At 38.7% G+C, this 18,167-nt stretch overlaps 1 protein-coding gene across 3 annotated transcripts in view; it reads left to right on the top strand.

Moving 5' to 3' along the window:
* Window positions 1-8,752: 8,752 nt before the first annotated feature.
* Window positions 8,753-18,167, top strand: part of LOC143514834 (tubby-related protein 4-like) — a 51,453-nt gene continuing 42,038 nt past the window's right edge. The window contains exons 1-2 of one of the 3 annotated variants that reach the window (XM_077006496.1): window positions 8,753-9,818; window positions 11,284-11,717. In XM_077006496.1, coding sequence (XP_076862611.1) covers window positions 11,466-11,717 — 252 coding nt within the window. In that variant the 5' untranslated portion in view covers window positions 8,753-9,818; window positions 11,284-11,465. The remainder of the gene's footprint in view (window positions 9,819-11,283; window positions 11,718-18,167) is intronic. The other 2 variants (XM_077006497.1, XM_077006495.1) reach the window with 2 other exon arrangements.

Genomic DNA, 18,167 nt, shown 5'->3' with positions numbered 1-18,167 from the left:
GTGTCAAAGGCATCGCTAAGATCGAGCAGTAGTAGAACAGACATGTTTCCTGAGTCTGTATTTAGGCGAATGTCATTGATAACCCTAATTAGTGCAGTCTCAGTACTATGATTAGGTCGGAAGCCAGACTAAAATTGGTCTAGACAGCTATTTGTGGACAGAAAGTGCATAATTTGCTTGAAGACAAATTTTTCTATTATTTTTCCAATCAATGGTAGATTAGAAATTGGTCTATAATTATTTAGCAAGCTTGTATCTAGAGTTTTCTTTTTCAAGAGAGGCTTCACAACTGCAGTTTTTAATGCACTCGGAATACACCGGACATGAGTGAGGAATTTACTATTTGAAGAATGTTCACTTATATTGTGGAAAAGACATTCTTTAAAAACTTGGTTGGTAATGTATCAAGGCTGCAAGTGGATGATTTGAGATGACTCACTGTATCAATTAAACCTTCTTCATTAATAGTACTAAACTGGGACATGTTGAACATTTTGTGTGGTTTTGGAGAGAAAATCGGCTCGTTGGTGGATGTAGGCGTACAGATGGCTTGTCTGATATTGTGGATTTTAGTATAAAAAAATTTTGCAAACTCATTACATCTCTCAATTGAACCTAGCTCAGGGGTCATATATGTAGGTGGGTTTGTTAGTCTGTCAACCATAGTGAAAAGCACTTTGCTATCGTTAACATTATTGTTAATAAAGCTAGAGAAGAAGGATTGTCTAGCTTTGCACATATCTATATTGTAATCACGCAGCCTATCTTTAAAAATCTCTTTATGTACATGAAGGTTGGTTTTACGCCATCTGCGCTCAGCCTTTCTGCATTCTTGTTTTTGGTGCTGAACTGCAGGATCATTTCTCCATGGAGCTTTCTGCTTACATTGCATGGTTTTGACTCTAACTGGTGCAATCTGATCCGAAATACTGGCAGTTTTTGAGTTGAAACTATCCAGCAGAGTATCAACAGAGCCTGATGGTTGGCAAGGTGCAGAGCACACTTTGGTAACAAAACGTGCAGCTGTCCTGTCATTTATCTGTCTTTTCTTAAACCTAACCTGCCTGGCATTGCTATGGATTGAAGTCTACATTTCACAAATACAGAGTAGTGATCAGACAATGCAACATCCTTAATACAGGCTGAAATGTTAAGACCCTTTGAGATAACCACATCCAAAGTGTGGCAGTGCGTGCTTCCAGTCACATGCTGAGAAAGTTCAAAAGATTCAAGTACATCATAGAATTCTTTGGCATAACTATCATTGGGATTATCAATATGAATGTTAAAATGACCAGCAATAACAAAATGATCGAATTCAGTAGAAATAAAAGATAACATACAGTTGTGATCAAATTTATTCAACCCCCACTGAAATAAAGTGTTTTGGCCAGTTTGACATTGATTTTGATCATTTCAGTCATCTTATTTACAATTATATCAAAGAGGCACTTATAAATTAGACAAACATAACATAATATTTATGATGGAATAACCACAAATGTCTTTACTGTGCTCACATCATTATCAGTTTTATTCAACCCCCTAGTGACATTATTTTTTAGTACTTAGTACAACATCCTTTTCCAGTTATGACAGCTTTCAAGCGTGAAGCATAGCTTGACACAAGTGTCTTGCAGCGACCTATGGGTATCTTAGCCCATTCTTCATGGGCAAAAGCCTCCAGTTCAGTCACATTCTTAGGCTTGCGCACTGCAACTGCCTTCTTTAGGTCCCACCAGAGGTTCTCAATTGGATTTAAGTCTGGTGATTGCGATGGCCACTCTAGAATGTTCCAGCCTTTCATGTTCAACCATGCTCTAGTGGACTTGGATGTGTGCTTCGGATCATTGTCCTGTTGGAAGGTCCAACATCTCCCAAGCCGCAGGTTTGTGACTGACTCCATCACATTTTCCTCCAAGATCTCCTGGTACTGAAGGGAATTCATGGTACCCTGCACACGTTGAAGCTTTCCTGTACCATTAGAAGCAAAACAGCCCCAAAGCATAATTGACCCCCCGCCATGCTTCACAGTAGGCAAGGTGTTCTTTTGTTCATAAGCCTGGTTCTTCCTTCTCCAAACATAGCGCTGGTCCATTGTCCCAAACAGTTCTAATTTAGTTTCATCTGACCACAGTACACTGTTCCAAAACCTTTGTGGCTTGTCCACATGACTTTTGGCATACTGCAGTCGACTTTTCTTGTTCTTTGGAGTCAGCAAGGGGGTGCGTCTGGGCGTTCTGGCATGGAGGTCTTCGTTATGCAGTGTGCGCCTTATTGTCTGAGCTGAAACTTCAGTGCCCACATCTGACAGGTCTTTTTTCAGTTCCTTAGCAGTCACGCGGGGATTTTTCTCCACATTACGCTTCAGGTAGCGCACAGCAGTCGCGGTCAGGATCTTCTTTCTGCCACAACCAGGTAACGTTTCCACTGTGCCCTTTAACTTGAACTTGCGAATGATACTTCCGATAGTGTCTCTTGGAATATTTAACAACTTCGCAATCTTTTTATATCCATTGCCATTCTTGTGAAGAGCAATAACCTCTTCTCTTGTCTTCTGGGACCATTCTCTTGCCTTCACCATGCTTGGAAACACACCAGTAGATGTCTAGAAGGAGCTGAGTATCACAGTCCTTTTAAATCTGCCTAATTGGTGCTTATCATGCTTGATTGCTGCTCGTTGACATCCACAGATGTTTTCAATACCTGATGGAAAACACTGGAATGAACCTCTGTTCTTAGGAGTGGTAGTCGTAAAGGGGTTGAATAATTGTGTCAATGAAGAAATCACAAAAAGGCCATTTAATACTTTATGACAAAAAAAATTGATGCTATCTTAGTTGCATTTAGTTCTTTAACAAGTCCTTGTAAGATTTCATTATGAACACAATTACAAATGTGCACTGAATTCCATAAAACCCTTCGCAGCATTGGGGGTTGAATAAATTTGATCACAACTGTATCTGTGAATTCATCAATAAAATTAGCATTGTACCTAGGAGGCCTGTAGAGTTACTAGTAATCAGTGGCGGAGCTAGACTTTTATCCTTGGGGTGGCCAGAGGGTGGCCAAAGCTATTTTAAGGGGTCCATAGACTATGACAATGTATATTTAAGAAAAGCATTCAATTGCAATCAAAATCTGTAAATGTTATACTTTTCATATCAAGTACATCTTAAGCACACAGGAGATCAGATTTGTGTATGAACTTTGCAGTTTTTTAACAATGTGCAAAATGTACAACATGTAAAAGTAAAAACACAGATGTGCTACTTCTGGCATATCTTACAATCCAAATATACGAAATAGGAAAGCTGCTTTCAGCATTCCCTCGATCAGTGAGTGACTGTTTTTTAAATAATTAATTGCACTTGAGTACATATTTTCAGTAACTTACATCACTGATACGGTCACACAAACTTAAGTCGGGGCAAAGAAACCACTGTAGATGTAATGTGTAGTATAATATTATTTTTCCTAGAAAAGTGTCTTTTTTTACTATTTATTTATGTACAATATGTAAAATTATAATATAATTCATTCATAATATTACCCACACCTACAAAGTAAAAAAAAAAAAAAGGAAAATGTTTTATAAACTGCACCGGGCTAAAAGAACGTTTTGGGAAACTCAGTTTCTGAATGGTGCCTGTAGCATTTCACGTGCGACACTTTTTGCTTTCAGCCGGTGTTGTGGGGCATTCCGACAACCCTTGTTTATCCGCATAAAGACGCTACAGATTATATTATCGATTTATGTTTCTATGCATAAATAAGAGCTAGGTTTTATTTATCCATCACAGCAAACTCCATTATCTATGTCCAAAGCCACACTGGCTCAAGGGTGTTAATTATTTTAAATAAAATGCACACTGGCTATACCGAAGTTCACCTCTGACCATGCACGACATTGCAGTATTACAGCAGTATTATGTCTAAATATCTAGTTAGGACAAAACTAGAGTTCTCAGTGAACTAAGTTATAATCACTGTAACTCCCGAATATCATCTGTAGCGTATTTATGCGTGTGCAAACGAGGGGAGTCGGAATTCGGCACAACACATTCGTTTGAAAATATTTCTCCGTCGTGCCTGCTGCTTGCATGTGCTAAATGAAATTGAGCATTGAGTATTATTACCGATTACAAAACGCGACAGGCTCTCAACAAGATGTGCGATGCGGTGACACGTCAGTCATCTGGGGGGGCACTTGGGGTGGCCAATCAGAATTCAGGGGGGTCCAGTGCCCCCCCGGCCCCTGCTTTGGCTCTGCCTATGCTAGTAATATTCTTTGTACCCCTTTTAAAATTGCACTTAAATATTCAAAAGATGTGAAATCACCAAGTGGTAACTGCTTGCATCGGAAAGTATCATTAAACAGCATTGCTACACCTCCACCTTTCTTGCCATTGCGAGAAACATTTAAAAAGTTAAAATTTGGTGGAGCCGACTCAGTTAGCACAATATCAGCACTATATGAATTTAACCATGTCTCTGTTAAAAGCATGAAATCAAGCCCATGAGATGTAGTTAAATCATTAATTAAATAAGACTTGTTTGTAAGAGATCTGGGCCCGTATTTATCAAACTTCTTAGAATTACTCCTAAGAATGCTGCTAAGAATTGACTTATGTCTAAAATAATTCTTAGTTAAAAGCTGAGACTAAAAGTTAGTTATCAAGCCTCTCAATCTCACTTTAAGCGAAGTGTAGGAGTAATTCTTAAGTGTCAGTCTCAGAGCTGATTTACGACACCTGGCTGTGCCGCAAAGCTGATCCCGGACGTCGTTTCAAAACCCCCTGCAAGAACCAATCACTGGATCAGATTTCATGTTCAATAATATTTCCTGAGAAATGTCAAGATAAAATTCAGAAAATGTTGAAATACCTTCATATTTAACTTAATAATGTTGCAGTCATAATTTTTTTGAAATAACACAGCGTATTTACATAGTTAATAAATAATCCATTAAAATATTTAGTATCTACCTTTAAGTATGTGACACGCACTGGTATGTATAATTTTCCCCTTCTTTCTTTTGTTATTCATATATTTTCTCAGATTTATTTTGGATACTGCATACATTCTAACCGAATCACATTCAGGCGGAGGACCACCTGGCAAGTTTCTTAGCGGGTACTTGTATCATGGGGGAAGACACTGGTGATCTGTGGAGTGGAGGGGGGTCAGGATCCTGCATTAATGAAATTCTAAAACATATCTCAAAGACAAGGTTTTTTAATCATTTATTTAGATTTGCACACAAACACTGTGATGCTAATTGTCACTTCAAAATTATTGCATCTGTCAGTAATAAAGAAGCTGCTCGTGCTCCCGACCCTGCTGGCTTGAGCGCAGATTCTCCATCTGCCCCTCCCTCTCTGACAGCGCTTCCAAACACCTCCAGTCATGAATGGCTGGAGGAAGAGTGAGCGTCTGAAGGAAGTCTGGCAGAGGACTCACTCCCAAATGACATACAATAACTGACAAGGCAGAAGTCAAAGCTTAAAATTAAAGTATTAAAAATGCAGCATGAATATTAATTACACTCTTGCACGAAAAAAATGAAAGGAAGAAAAAAAATTAAACCCATGCTTATCTTAATGCCTAATTATTGTGCATATTTGTGCATTGTGCATATTTATGTGCATATTTATATATCTATAAAATTGAAATGTGTACCTAAAATGAAGGTTCGCACGCGTCTCTGTCTTCTCAGTGCCATCTCAGCCCCCTGGTGGCAACTCTTAACGAATTATGAGTCCTCTGGAGCAGTCTTAACTTTTCGGGAGAGTAAGAGTGATTCTTATACTTGAGAGTTTTGATAACAGGCACTTACACTTAACTCTGTGAGTAGGAGCAAATCTAAGAATTTTTCAGCACTTAAGTCCAAAATTCCACTCTAAGAAGTTTGATAAATACAGGCCCTGATATTTAGTAGAGCTAACTTAATAACCTGTGCATTTTTCAAATCATGTTTCAAAGACTGTGAGATACTTCTAACATACTGTAGGTTGGATGTATTCACAGTATCTGACCTAAACTCCTTGTTCTGCTTCTGATAAGAACTGGAATGGGGGAGATAATTGGGACACAGGGTCCATGCTTGTTTTGAAAATATGTACCGCTGATATCAACACTAGCAGCACAGACCCAAAAGATGTCAATTTTCCTTTACAGTGGTGGAGGGTGGGTGGAGCTCCTGCTGGTGATGAGCTCGCGAGCGGAGCAGTCTATTTGGTGGATTATGAGCTTGTTTTTTACTTTGAGGTTGTTGGGGAGATTTGTTTAATAGTTCATCAATAGTTCAATGGCTGAGCTTAGTTTTGGCCCCTTTCACTAACTCCTTGATTTGGGAAAGTGGTTATGGTGAGCAGAGGGGTTGCTGGGTCATTAAAGCAGTAGGTGACTGTGGGGGAGAAGTTGAATATGTGAATATTTAGATTTATGTTATGCAATCTTTCGATTTCATTCATAAAGTGTGATACTTCAGACTCAATGAGATTAAAAACCTCTTTTCCAAGAGTGTCCTGGGGGGGGTTTCCCGATAATGAACGATCATAGAAAGTTACGAACAACTTTAAGAACGATGTAACTTTAAGAACGCCAAATTTACGAGATACCCATCGCTGCAGAATCAAAAGTCCAGGGGGTGGAGCTGGATCTAGATCCAACTCCTCCCACCGTGGTGTTTACATTGGACTGAAGTAATTGCACTATGCAGAGTTGTATCAGATCAGTCATTCCAAATCACTGTTGCTGTCCTACATTACTATTCTTATTTACTCACTTGCCGTTCATTTGTGAACAATCACTAATGTGAAAGTAAGTTCATAATAAACCAATTTTGATCTTGCTAATGCTAGTAACTAGTTTCCTTTGGTGATCATACAAAATCTGACTGTTTCTGTTTGCACAAACCACTGTTAAGTTTATCTAATCTAGGTGTCTAAACTAAGTAAGTGACGGTAAAAACTGATGTTAGAAGACGAGCGGTGAACTAAACAGAATACAGATGTATTAAATACTTATGTATGTTGTGTTCTTCATATTGGACATAAACTGTTAAATTAATTAGTGTTTGCTGTAGTTACTTATAATTTGTAATGGTTGTGCTGTTCGGTACCGCATGGACACTTCGAGGGGGATTGTTATTCAGTAGTGCGTGCATGTAACGGCCATGATCCTCATTATTCACAACAACTAATGTGATCCTCATATTCACAACAACTAATATAATGCTATTTATAGTTTTCCATTCATCTATAGATACATATTACGGTTTTGAAAAAAGGACAGATGCTTTCAGTTGTGCAGTGCACTACATGTTGCAGTAAATACCATTGTCCATTCTGCACACCTGAAGTGTACTGTCCTAACGAAAAAAATAATTTTTATTAAAGGTATAAAATAATAAATAGTATATACTTGAAAAATGTACTGTACTTTATTATGTTGGCAATCACAGATAATTATTCCTGTCCACTTTTATGTTTTCTTGTAAACTTAAAAAAAACGTGTATTTTGTTATTTAAATAACATTTAAAGAACATTTTGATTTTTAAACTGTAAAAATCTTAAGGGTGAATTTATTGGATTTATATTTCCTGGTCAGAAAACATAAGTGACATGTAGGAGGAGTTGGATTAGATGCAGCTCCGCCCGCCCCCTGGACCGACCAAAAGAAACTATGGACGGTGGGAGGAGTTGGATCTAGATCCAGCTCCACCCCCTGGACTTTTGATTCTGCAGCGACGGGTACTTGCACCCCCTGGACCGACCAAAAGAAACTATGGATGGTGGGAGGAGTTGGATCTAGATCCAGCTCCACCTCCTGGACTTTTGATTCTGCAGCGACGGGTACTTCACAAAACTGAACAAACCACAAATAACCGACAACGGGTGAAACACAGATACAAGTACACAGGACTAAACTAGACACAACTGAACACAATAACGACACGGGCGTGGCAGACAGAGGGAAACCAGAGCAACAGACACGCAGGGCGGGATAACCAGGCAAGGAACAACACCGACACGGGAGAGGGGGGCGTAGCCCTATGTGACAAGAACAAAAAAGTTTTTTCTTTTAATTATTAAATGATTATTCATCTATTTGCGGGCCGCACTGAGTGAGGACGAGGGCCGTGTGCAGCCAGTTGCCCATCCCTGCATAAGCGGATACTATACTGTACTAAAATATTATACATATAGGCTGTCAATAAAAGTAGGTGTGTCTGAATGGCACCCCACAGCAAACTTTAAGGCAGCCAATTAAAAAGATTCTCCAGATCACGTGCTTGCCAAAAGATTAAGGACTTACAGACACACAGAAGTCCGGCACCCATACATAAAGTATATGGCATACATGTAATGTCACAGAAATTCTTGGTATTTTTTTAAACAATAATGTCTAGTATTACTAGTTTATGAGAAGAAAAATCACTGTAACTTATTTTTTCTAAATTACTGAAATTCTCAAACTTGATTTTTTTTCTGGGACTCAGTCAGGAGGACAATAAAAGATAGGCCTATCCAATTTTAAACAAAGTAAATCTCACCTGAACGCTGAAAATCAGTGTTCGATAAAGTGCTGATGTAAATGTAATAGAATGCAATACTAGCAGACCTATGTGTATTTACTAATGCAATATGTATTATGAAGGTGCTGATAAACCGTCAAGAATGATTCAATTAAATTTGAGTAGAGACTATTATTTTGACAGAAATTACCTCGGTCTTCTTGTCAAGTGTTACAGCATATATTAGCTTCTTGTTCGGAAATGTGCAATGGGATCAACTTAGAAATGAAGACATAGCTAACGCTAGCTGGACCAAAACAGGTCGTGAATTTTGGGATTTTCTAAGATTTTTGTTTACAAGTATATTACAAGGGGGGAATTTAAATTTTGGTAAAAGGCATACTTTTCGTTTTGCTCTTTGCTTTCAAGTTAGCTAGCATTACTTAAGTTATTTTGTTGGCTAGCTAGTTAACTAATCTGGCTAGCTAAAGTACTGCACCATTTGAAGAACAGCTACCTAACCAACACCATAGCAAACGACTTTGGTTTCAAACTAATCAATTGTATAGTTGCAAATACCATTCTTTGGTTGTCGAGAGTTTCAATGAATGTGTTTTGGGAATGTACCACCTTTGAACTGTTCATTTACACAACCTCTTGAGTAAACTTGTTAGATTGCTAGGTTCCCATCTATTATAGCTAGGGGTGTTCTGACTTAAACAAAATTAATATAATTTAGATAGCCAGCAAGCTAGGATATTCGAGAAGTTCACAAGTAAGTGCTTGTGGTTTAATTATAAATAGCGTATCGTGATACAGTTTAAACGAACAGTAGCAAGATAGCTATATTTAGTTAGCTAGCTATATAATACTATTGATGGCATCATGTTTTTGTTTTACTTTTGCTGCAATTTAGCTAACTAAGCTACTAGCTACATTCCATATCAGCGTTCTCAAGTAAGCCAGCTAGACTAAGTGCCACTTAACGTTTCTATTTAAACGTTAATCAATTACTTTAGCTGGTTAGTTAGCGTTGAGTACCTATGTTGCTATTGGCTACTGTGTGGACTATCCACTTGAACGAGGAGTTCCAGTTAGAGCTCAAATGCTTCTTTATTGTATCGCTGCACTAAATCCATTTAAACAGAAAATATTTCAAATGTTGCTTGGGTTCGACCTTTAATCGAATCCATGCTGATTCAAATTATTTCATGGAATGCTCCGACGTGGAAGTTCGGCCTCTAAGTGGATATATATTTTCTTCACGTGGATAAATCCTCCTTGCCTGGATCACAGGTGAATGCATTTTACATGTTTACTAACAGTTTAGGTTTTAAGTCCATGTCATGTTTATTAAATGGAAGGACTGTACAATGTAACAGTGCCAATGTAAGTAACTGTACAATGACGGCCCCTGTCGAAAATTCTATTTGGAACGAAATTCATCCAGTGACCACTGGATGAAACATGCATACGTTGTTTAACGACTGTAGTTATATGAGAAGATAGTATAAATCCTTGTATATATCATTGTGTCCTCAGATGACGATTTTAAAAATCGTCACCGTTTGAACAGTAAACGAAAGCGTGACCAGATTCATCACAAGAGATTAATGTAGAGCTGGACACAGACAAAATTTCATGCACGATCTTTTAACAACTTATATTTTTTTTAAACCGACATAGCTAGCTCATATTCGCTTCATATTAACAAAACAGAATAAGAAATAGAATGAATAGACGAAAATAAATGAAATTAAGTAGAATATGGAGAACGCATTTTCCCTCATTTCAACAGAATTTTAGTCTCTTCTGCGAGTTTCAGGATTCAGTTTTGGGGATTATGCCAAAGACATAGACACAAACGAAAAAATGTAATTATACACAGGATGAGATGTCAACTATTCTATTCCCTAGCCTAATATAAACCTGCCACGAACATTCTGTCACCTCAATCAGCATATTTCACCATTTTCTATTTGAATGCTTCATTAATTGCATCCATTAATTAAATTAGCCCGTTAACATAGGTGTAATTTTGGGCACATGCCCACCATTAATTCCTGTTCACACAACTCGTTTGATGTGTTAGATTGGGTGCTGTGAGCAGTGTCATCCCTCCTAGGAAACTGCTCTGTAAAATTAGCTTTAGTTTACTTTCTGCCTATAACAGAGTATCTGTCTTCATTGTAGATAATGCCATTCATGGGCAAAAAGTGAACCTGTATGTGCTTATTACCAAATAAACATTACCAAACCATAAACAGCTATGTACCTAATAATTACATAACATAATAATCAACTTAATTGGCATCTTTACATACCCATTGACCAATGTTTTGTAGAGTTGGAACAATATTTTACTCTACAGAAGAATCAATATTAAATGGGTTATCGAATTGAGACATCGTTGATGATGTGATCCATAGCTGTATTGTCCATCACTGGGCTTTTTTACAGATTTGACAATTTTAGTCACACACCTGCCCTGTTGCATCCTGAAATACATACACAAGCAAAATAAAGCTGAAAACAAAATGTCAGTTCCACCAACGGAGTCTAAACTGAATTAGATGAAACTTTATTCCATAGGCATGTGTCATACAATGTGAGAAAAATATTCTCCATTGGCTAGGCCACACCTTATTCATTGCTCTGAAAGCTATTGATATTACAGCTTTGGGGATGTAGAACAGTGTGTGAAAGTATTTGTTTGCTTTTATAATGTGCTATTGTTATTTCTTGTTTTCTGTATTGTTAGGGACCCGGATCCTGGTCTTATCTTCCGCAGTCCACAAATGCGAGGGAACTGTTACATTGGTCTTGATGTGAAGATCATTTAAGATTATTTAATTAGAGTCTCGTGGATCTTGTATATTGATCTCTATTGGCTCACAGTGTGGATTTAACTTTCAACTGACTTTTTTAGAAGCTTAAACAGGAATGTTTGCAGCAGTGGAGCATGGCCCTGTTCTATGTAGTGACTCCAACATCCTCTGCTTGTCATGGAAGGGCTGTGTGCCTAAGCATGAGAAAGAGAAGCCAGTGTGTAGGACGAAGTACTATGAAGAAGGTTGGCTGGCTACTGGAAATGGTAAAGGGGTGGTGGGGGTAACCTTCACCTCTAGTCACTGCAAGAGGGACTGTATCACTCCACAGCGCATCAACTTCAATCTGAGAGGACATAACAGTGAGGTGAGAAATCACAAAATAGAACTGTTTTTAAAAATGGGAGATCTGCATGACACTGCTAATGTGAAGATTGCTAAATGCAGTCATAATTGTCAATGGAACATTTATCTGTATAAGGATTATTTATGTGTACACTACATCCCTTTTGGCAATGCTCAAATCTAGTACTACACTAAGGACTACACCCTAGTACTAGTTGTGAATGCACTAGTCTACTATGTTTCCACCTATAGCTGTTAGCTCTGTAGATACTTTTTGTCTGACTTTTCTGCAATATGTTTGGTCTTCACCAAAACAATTTCTTTTGCAGCAGCTGTTTTCTTGATCTGTTTCCCCCTATATTTACTGTAATCATTAGGGGTGTCACGATTCTCTAAGTCCTCGATTCAATTGCATTTCCGATTTTAGGGTCACAAATCGATTTGATTCTCGATTTACAGCAGAGAGGCCTATGCCAGTTTTAGATTAGTCTATGGTCAGTCATTGGTTTGATTAATCAAATTTACAATATCTCATTTCAAAAGGTGGGTTTGATATAAGTGATGCAAAGTGATACAAGTGATCTATAATACACCACATTAGGCACTAATTTTAAATAAATTTAAATAGTTTAATTAAGATAAATGTAATCTTGCTCTCAGTGGAAAACAACAAAAACAAACAAATAAATATAGCCGCAAGCGGTGATTGCGGGTTCACACACGAAAAGGCAAAAAAGCCCAAAAAATTGGCAAAATGATTCAGATCATAGAAGTAAATCACATGCTGTGATTAGCTTTGTGTGTATGTGTGTTTGTGTGTTGATGTAAGCAGTACATCTTGGCTTGAGCCAAGAACAGAAGAAGAATTTTGTTTCTAGGTCATACACTGTGGAAGATATTGGCAAAATGATTCAGATCATACAACTAAATCAAATTCTGAGATTAGCTTAAAAGCACTGACACACTGACCCAGGGGCCTAGACAAATTAATATACCTTTGGCTGAATTTTTCAGAAGTTGTGAACATAGCAGCAGGAGAGGTCTGGTTAGTGCCCCACATGTAAACACCACTCTTTAACCCTTTTCATTTAGCTAACAAAATCTGTCAAATGTGAATCCCAAACAAACCAAAGAGTGATGGATTACCATACAATGACACAAAAATCTTATCTTTGCCTGTTCATGATGTATCAATACTGGTTTCATTCTGGTTCCTACTCTGACATGTTCTCACTGTTGTGCCCATAGTAGGGAGGCCACTAGGAATGTGCATCTAACAAAACTTTGATGATAAGTAAAGCATGCAGAGTTATATAGAGGATGTATGTGGCGTGTGAATTACATATCTCTGTCCTCTCTTATGTCATTACAGGATATATAAAGGTCATTTGTTGAGAGTGGATGGAAAAAATGAAGCTAAATATCAGATCATACAAGTTAATCACATGCTGTGATTAGCTTTGTGTTTGTGTGTGAGTGTGTTTTTTCATGTATGCAATAAGGGCTTCTTGAGGCTTGTTTTTTTGGCTTGAGCCAAGGAAGTTGAAGTAGAATTTGGTTTCTGGGCCATACAGTGTGGAAGATATTGGAAAAATGATCATACAACTAAATCAAATGCTGAAATTAGCTGAAAAGCACTGACACAGTGACCCAGGGGACTAGTCTTTGGCTGAATTTGTCAGAAGTTGTGAACATAGCAGCAGGAGAGGTCTGGTTAGTGCCCCACATGTAAACACCACTCTTTAACCCTTTTCATTTAGCTGACAAAATCTGTCACATATCAAAATCTGTCAATATTCTTATCTTTGCCTGTTCATGATGTTCTCATCCCTACTCTGACATGTTCTCACTGATGTGCCCATAGTAGGGAGGCCACAAGGAATGTGTATCTAACACAACTTTGATGATAAGTAAAGCATGCGTTTATATAGAGGTTGTGTGTGAGATGTGAATTACATATCTCTGTCCTCTCTTATGTCATTTCAGGATGTATAGAGGGCATGTGTTGAGAGAGTGTGGATGGAAAAAAATGAAGCTAAATATCAGTTAGTGTGTTGGAAATGGCTAGAGAAATGTATATATGAAGCATATAGGAAGTCCTGTGTGAGTGTGTGAGTGTGTGAGTGTGTGTGTGTGTGTGTGTGTGTGTAAAAAAAGAAGCTAAATATCTGTATATTAGTCATTGGGTAATTGGTAGTAATGGCTAGAATTAGTGTGTATGCGAAAGCTATAGGCCAGAGAGGCCTTTGTTTTTGTGAGTGCATGTGAAAGAGAGAGAGGGGGGAGGGAGAGCCCATGGGTTGTAAAGTGTTAGAAGGATGGGGGAGTGGAGGAGGGGGGCAGCGTGTGTGAGAATGGCAAAGGTTGTGAGGTTTTTTTTTTCTTCTACGTGGTGTTGCTGGTTCTCGCAAGAGTTTCATTTTCGTGTTCTCGCGTTTTTGGACGGCAGCCAGATGAGTCGGCGATTCCCCAGTCGTGTAATTCGTGAGCCTGCGTCGCCGATCAGTCATGTAGTTTGAAAGCCACAACAACTGAAAGACTCGCGATTACAGCACAACCAGTCGTGTAGTGCGAACGGCACAAAAACCTGACGACTGAAAAGTCGTGTAGTGTGAACCTGGCATTAGCAGCTGTCTATGCCTCCCTGCACTGCTTTGTATGGAAAATGAAAATATTCACTATAGAGCCGTTTGTGAATGGATTTGGCTCAAACATGGCACACTTCACCAAATTGGTCATGTGAATGTGGATGTCAATTTTCATAACAATCAGACATACTATGGCATAGTTATTGAACTGGGAATTTGATGTGTTATGATGGTAGCATTGTGATGCATATGAAAAATATTAATTTGTCAAAACCTTAGGATTTTCTCGCTAATCTTAGCATTTCAGAGTCTACTGAGTATTACAAGGTGTGATTTAAGGTGATGAAGTTAAAATGCTAGGACTAGTATGAAAATGACAAGTTATATATATTTGTTATATAATAAAAAAGTGGTGCATTTTTGCAAAGCACATGTAAATACAAAGTTGCTAGGAATTCTGCAAACAATCATTTGAGTCCAAGCATTTCTTGATAAGTGAAAATATGTAGGAGAAATTCTGGATTTTCTAGTATAGCGCCACCTAGTGGTGCAATTCCCTTCTAACATGAGTATGTCTTAGAGCAGGGATGGGCAACTGGCAGTCTGCGGGCCTCACACGGCCCTCGTCCTCACTCAGTGCGGCCCCCAAATAGATCAATAATAATTTAATAATAAAGAAAAAAAAACGATATAGCAGGACTTTTTTGTTCTTGTCACGTAGGGCTACGCCCCCCTCTCCTAACTGCATATTTGGCAGGTTCGCGGTTTTCACGCCAAATTGGGCTTGTTTGAAAGTCCAGCCGCGGGTAAAAATTCTGGGGTCGTGGGGTGCGGTTTTTTGGGCTACATTTGAGTTGGGCTACCGCGGGAGTTACAAGTCAACACTAAGAATCGATCGCGATATAATACTTAATTTGTCTCCATTTTACATTCGCCACCTTCCCTCTGTCTGCCACGCCCGTGTCGTCATTGTGTTCAGTTGTGTCTAGTTTAGTCCTGTGTACTTGTATCTCCGTTTTTCGCCCGTTGTCGGTTATTTGTGGTTTGTTTGGTTTTGTGGATTATCTGTCATCGCTGTTCTGGTATTTTCCATCTCCGTTGTTTTTCTCCGTTGTGAATGGCTCTCCTGTTATGACTCCTGCCTGTCCTGTTGACCACTTGGACGGCTCTCCCGTTTTGACCCGTGCCTGTACAAACGACTTCGCCTATGGAATTCCCCTTATTAAATCTCGCTCTTCTCAGCGTTTGTGTCCGCCTCCTCGCTCCGCGGCGCGCTACGCGTTACAGTTCTTTGATATGAAGGAGTTCAAATTCCTTTTTGCACTTTTTTATTAAGCAAATGTTTTGTCTTTGTTGCTTATTAAGGACATGTTAATGCATTTATATGCAGAAAATAGATGTATGTTGGTGCAATAAACATACAGATCTGAATTCATTTAAAATGTGTTCTTATTGAGAATAATTTGTAGTGTCTTTCATATCCAATTATTTTAAGTGCGTGGTCATGTGGCCATTCAATGATAGTGCTGAAAAAATTTTGGCCCTTTTTATCATGGAAGTTGCCCATCCCTGTCTTAGAGGGTGTGTACATGAACATACCATGTCAGTTTCATGTGTATGTACCTATGATAAGCCTGTCAAATGGCCAAAACCAATTAAGTGGCGAATGGCGGCCATGTTTTTTGAGTGATGATGTCACCATTATGTGCCTTGATACCACTTGACCCCATGATGATGCATGTAAAGTTTTGGCTTGATGTGACCAATGGATGATTAGAAACAGTTTTTTCCATGTGATAGCGCCCCCTATTGGACAATCGTGGCCAGCTTTGACCTGTGACCTCTGAGTCATGTGCCCTAACAACTGATAAAATTTCATGAAGATTGGTCAAAGCGTTGCTGAGATATAGCTGCTGAAGTAAATTTGGCCACGCCTCAGAGCTATTTTTTATTTTTTGAATATTTTATTTATTCCTTTTATATTTTCCATATATATCAAACACACAAAACATCAACAACAAAACAAAAAATAAATAAAAACAAAACATGCTCAAAAATAAAGACAAAACATGCTCAGGTCACTGTCCCTTAAAATAGTCCAATATAGAGGTGTGCCAAAAAATCGATTCATATATCAAAAATCGATTCTCATTTACTACGATTCAGAATCGATTTTAAATGTCCCAAAATCGATTCTAAGTCGTGGTGAAGTCTCGCGTTACGTAATTACAAAATTACGCAAGACTTTACGCAGCATGTTCTGGGACACACTCATGCGCGAAGAAGGTTCAAAACACATGGAGGAAAGAGATATTCAACTTGTCCGATCTACATTTAAGACAAAAATATGGGTTCATTTTGGTTTTTACCGAATGCCGGGGAATGCGGTGAGCACGGGAGCGTTAATATAGAGAAGGGTGAGAAATAATATAGAGAAGGATAGACCCAAGTGCCGGCTCGCAAGATCAAGACGTTTGACACACGTCAAATGTATTAGCGAGAGGGAAACGCGCACAGCGACCCAGAACGAACAAAAAAAACAACACAGAAGACTCAACGTGCAAGAGAATAGAAACCAAAACCATGAGGGCACGGAGTAAATAGAAACAAAAAACCAATGCGGAAAATACAATGCGTGAAAAATAACACTCAACCGTAGTGAGACGGAAGGAAGAAACAAAATAACAACAGTAACTAAAAAACAGCGCGGATAAATGCAACGCGAAAACGAAACCAAGGACACCAGCAGAAGTAACTGGCAAAAAACGCTGCAGCAAAATAAAACCCTTCTCAAAAATAAAGGCAAAACGGATAGGAAGAAATACAGGATTGGGAAAACTTGAGATGGGTCAGGAAGCGACGCATGAGATACTCGAATAAGTAAAGAGAAAGCATAACAGAGAGAGGTGGCGAGACACCATTAAACGATAAGCAATCACAGAGAAAGCAGAGACTGGCTGAGAACGTACGTTTACGCTGGTTTAGTCTGGGACTGACTCTGGTGCCCCTAGCGACGGCTGGGGGAACTGCATCCGAGCCAGCCCTGACAGCTCACAAAATGAAGCTCAAGAATTTTGGTAACAACAAAAACCATTTTATTTTACCAAAGCACTTAATTTTTGTTAATTAAATGTGAAAGACACTTAATTTTCTGTATTTGTCGTTCTGTCTTGCAAAGTAGACTAGTAGATCATGCAGATTTTATAGACTGAAGCAGACATTTTTATAAATCAAATCGTTTTTTTAATCGAAAATCGTTTTTAATTGAAAATTGATTTTTGAATTGAATTGTGGCCCCCAAAATCGGAATCTGAATCGAATCGTGAGATAGTAAACGATTCCCACCCCTAGTCCAATACAGGTTTCCAGGTTTTATTGAGGTATTGTGCTCTCTGGCCCTGACTGCGCAAATGTTCCATCGAAGCAAATGTGAGCATTTCAGACAGCCAGCGTTTAAATGATGGAGCAGTGGGCGATTTCCAGTCAAGGAGGATCAGCTTTTTGGCCACAACCATACCAGCCATTACCACCTGTTGTAGGGGGTATGGAAGAGGATCCAGTAATGTAGAGTATCCGCAAATCGCAGTTATAGGGTCAAAGTTTAGTTGTACCCCAAGAGCTCCTGAGAGCCAATTGAACACATTGGTCCAAAAGCCATGCAGAACAGGGCAAAACAAAAACAAATGTGACAAGGAACCCTCCTCTGTTTTACATCTCTCACAAAGCAGAGATATTGAACCAGATATCTTATGCAGTTTAACCCTTGAGTAGTGCATCCTATGTAAAACTTTAAACTGAATCAGTCTATATCGAGAGCTAATGGAACAAAGTGAAATCCTTTTGATGCCTCAGAGCTATTGATTGACATGTGATAGTCTGACTGT

Source organism: Brachyhypopomus gauderio, chromosome 5, assembly GCF_052324685.1.
Source record: "Brachyhypopomus gauderio isolate BG-103 chromosome 5, BGAUD_0.2, whole genome shotgun sequence".
In the NCBI taxonomy this organism is placed as follows: Eukaryota; Metazoa; Chordata; class Actinopteri; order Gymnotiformes; family Hypopomidae; genus Brachyhypopomus; species Brachyhypopomus gauderio.
The sequence above is the reverse complement of the archived record's forward strand: the minus strand, read 5'-3'. Positions and strand labels throughout refer to the sequence as shown.